The 3,538-nt window shown below is 42.5% G+C and overlaps 1 protein-coding gene across 1 annotated transcript in view; it reads right to left on the bottom strand.

The window, feature by feature from the left end:
* Positions 1-809: 809 nt before the first annotated feature.
* The window catches only part of CSUI_009084 (citrate synthase), a 3,356-nt gene continuing 627 nt past the window's right edge, over positions 810-3,538 (bottom strand). The window contains exons 2-3 of the mRNA XM_068069203.1: positions 2,384-2,700; positions 810-1,542 (exon numbers count right to left, since the gene is read on the bottom strand). Coding sequence (XP_067918821.1) covers positions 1,338-1,542; positions 2,384-2,700 — 522 coding nt within the window. The 3' untranslated portion in view covers positions 810-1,337. The remainder of the gene's footprint in view (positions 1,543-2,383; positions 2,701-3,538) is intronic.

Below are 3,538 nucleotides of genomic sequence, written 5' to 3'. Positions count from 1 at the left end.
TACATATACATATCTATACATACATGGATACCACACACATAGGGTCAGAGAGAGGAGAAGGGAAAGAGAAGGTGCGGGGTGCCTCATGACAGTTTACAGGACGTAGAGAGAAGAGTCTCATGTGTCGATTTGTTACGAACTCGATTTAAGAGAGACAACTTCATCTTCTCGTCTTCCGGACAGGTTTCTTTTTCACCTCTCAGGTTTACTTTCTCTTCTCACTTCCTTCTCTTTACTTCGGAAAGACAAGTTCGGCAGGATGAAGGCTCAATCACCTCATCATTTGAAGTGAGACGGCAGGGGCATTTGAGTGTATATACACTGGCTAGCTACGCCATCGAGGGCTGGGAAACTTCAACAACTCTTCCTTCTCTCTACCTTTCTTTTTCTTGAGAGAGGCTAGATCTGTCTTATGACCGACGAAAACTACAGAATATCTACTTTATCATGTGGCTTTCTTTCTCTTCTCAAGAAAAATGAGAAGGTTGAGAAAGTTTTCTTGTAAGGAAGCTTGTCTTCTTTTATCTTTTACCTCTTTGAATCTCTTCTTTTTCCTAGCCAAAAGAAGAAGTCTATGAAATTCCTGTAACGATCTCTTCTTATGATACGCTTTCGCTTCCTCCGACTGCGAATGGACTGCCTTGGAACGGTAGACATGGAAAGGGAAAGAACGACCAAAGAAACAGCTTTAATCTCTTCTTGAACTCTCTGTGTCTGTATAGCGACTTTCTCTCTATGTATATACATACTTTGTCTGCAGAAGTATGTGCTTTCTCTCCTGCCTGTCTTCAAAGCATTCATTCTCTCTATCACTGTACTGCATGCATAAAGAAGAAAACATGATTGACTACACAACTCGGGTCGAAAGAGGAACAGAAGAGCAGAGAACACACAAAGGCGGAAGGAATCGAAGCGGAAGAAGAGACGGAAAGAGGGAGAATTCTCTTGGTTTTTGCTGTGGATTGAAGGAGTCTTGGGTTTCTTTCTTCCCCTCTTTTTTTCTTTTATGAGTGAGAAAGTAACTTTCTGTGAAATCCTTGTCTTGTTTGAAAGTAGAAGACCAGATGATAAAGAGAATCTAAAGACCATCTTCTTTGGAAATGATAGAACGAGAGAACGTAAAGAGACAAGAAGCAAACAAACCTCCCTGTGAGTTGTTTCTCTCTTTCTCTATCTTCGAATCCTCGACGCGGTCCTCTTTAAGGCTGTATATTCTCATCTTTGTTGACTGACGTGTATGTACACCGTAGGGAGAAGGAAAACAAAGCGACGAATAAAGAACTTTCCGTTGTCTTTTTGAAGAGGAGACATGAATCTTTTCGTGGGATCAGAAATACCTAGAGATGACATTTGAAGTCTCCTGGCTTATGACTTGTTCTCTCGTCTAAAGGGATGAATTTCTGAGGAGGAACAGGCCCTACATAAATCGATGTTGGACGGATAAGTCGATTGTTAGCTCGCTGTTCTATAATATGAGCTGCCCATCCAGCTGTGCGAGCCATGACAAAGAGAGGAGTGAAGAAGTCTGTCGGGATCCCACACCTACAGAAAGAAGATTTGTTTGGAAACAATGAAAAGACAGAACAAATCAAATGATTAAGAAGAGAAAGAAAGAATGCATGCATGCATTCCAGATCATCTACCTCAAAAGCACTCTTGTGATGGGGACATGACAGAAAAAAAGATGAAGGGAAACAATGAGAATAGCGATTGGTCGAAGAAGGGACGAGGTGTATGTGCATTCCACTTCCTCGTATTCTGTTTCTCCGGTCCCTCACTAATCGGGTATACAACAAGGCATGAAATAGAGGGATGAGATAGGTAAAAAGCCTAGGAAGACAATTACTTTCGTAGGAGAAAAGAAAAATGATGAGAGAAATACTCTCAGACAAATCCAGCTTGAAGTATCAGAGGGACAGTAAGAGAACCTCTACACATAAAACTCTCTACCGTAAGAATTCTGAAACGCACGTGTGTAGAACTACGAGACAGCTACGTCACTTCACATCCAAACCGCTCTCTGTCTTTACAAATGGAGATAGGGATACACATGTATGTCATGGACAGCCTACTGTACAAGAGCTGTGTGATAGTCCTCTATCTGTAGAATCCGAGCAGCAGCAGCTAGTGTATATACACCCCACATGGCTACAGACAAATACCCTGCCTGTGTATATAAATGCCTGTATAAGAATGGGCGAAGATACTCTATCTATCCTCCATTCACTTCACGACAGGTCGACAGAAAAGAGCTCTTTTCAAAGGCGCCTCCGCCCGACTCTTCTTTCTGTGTACATACAGCCTACCCCAAGAGGAGTAGGTGTAGTAGCCGCTTGACTCCTTTCTAGACAGAGAGACTTGTCACCTCATTTCTCTAACTTACATGCGATAGACAACCGCACAAGGGAAGTCTACATTGGACGGTAGATGCTTTTCTTCCTTCATTCGCTTCTCAATATGCCGAGCAAGTTCAACAAGGACAGAAGGCTCTTTATCGGCGAAGTCTTCTCCGTCATGCGATTCTTTCCTTCTTTTTCTTTCTTCTACCAAAGCTGAAGATGAAGAGGAAGATTTCTGAAGACTCCTAGATGAAAGTTGAACGGCCATATCCATCATAATCGCAGATCGAGGATCTCCTCGCTTATACAAGCGGTGACCGAATCCCATGATCTTCTCTTTACGTCTCCACATCTCTTGCAGCTGCAGAAAGACAGGGAAGAAGAAAACAAAAAGGAAAGAAAGGTGAAGGATATCGAAAGCTCAACTTGCGCTTCGAGACAAGAGAAAGGAAAGGAGTTGATTGAAGAGTGTGAATGAGTGAAAGAAAGGAAGAGGAAGATAGGATACTGTCCTCCAGATAGGTCAATACATAGATAGATAGCTAGATAGGTAACAGCGGCACCTATAGACCCAAGAAGAGAGAGAGAAATGGACGGAGAGGGGTTGAATCGGAGAAGAGAAGGAAGAAGATGAAGAGATATGATCTCGAAGGAGACAGTCGTGTATTATTTGAATGGATGTACACACACGTATGGAGAGATATGGAGAAGGCTACGCCTACATGTACTAAATAGAGGATATACACATGCTGTCGGTATTAGTGTTGATCAATACGTAGATCAACCATGTATAGAATAGAATGAGTAGATGCATCTCCATAGATAGCAGGAAAAGACAGATGGATAGATAGAAAAGAAGTCTTCACGGGATGTCCTTATGCAGGTAAATCTTCCACGTTGCCTCTCTCTCACAAGTCCTTCCATTCTATCTTTGACATCGTGGGGTGTATGTACAGCCTTCTCGGGAAAAACAGAGCATGTGTTTTTTCGGGCGGAAGTGCGAAGATCTACAGAAGCGAGAAGATGTGCTGAAGTGACTTCTCTTGCTTCATTCCCAACTCTTCCCTCACTGCCTAAACCGGAGAAGTTCTTCAGAATGAATGGTCAGTGTCTGTCTATCTATCTACAAGCTTCCTAGAAGACGTTCCAGGTGTATCTACTCTACCTCGAATGAACTTCCACAAGTTCTATTTTATCTC

Source organism: Cystoisospora suis (assembly GCF_002600585.1).
Source record: "Cystoisospora suis strain Wien I chromosome Unknown contig_5288, whole genome shotgun sequence".
NCBI classification, from domain to species: Eukaryota; Apicomplexa; class Conoidasida; order Eucoccidiorida; family Sarcocystidae; genus Cystoisospora; species Cystoisospora suis.
The sequence above is the reverse complement of the archived record's forward strand: the minus strand, read 5'-3'. Positions and strand labels throughout refer to the sequence as shown.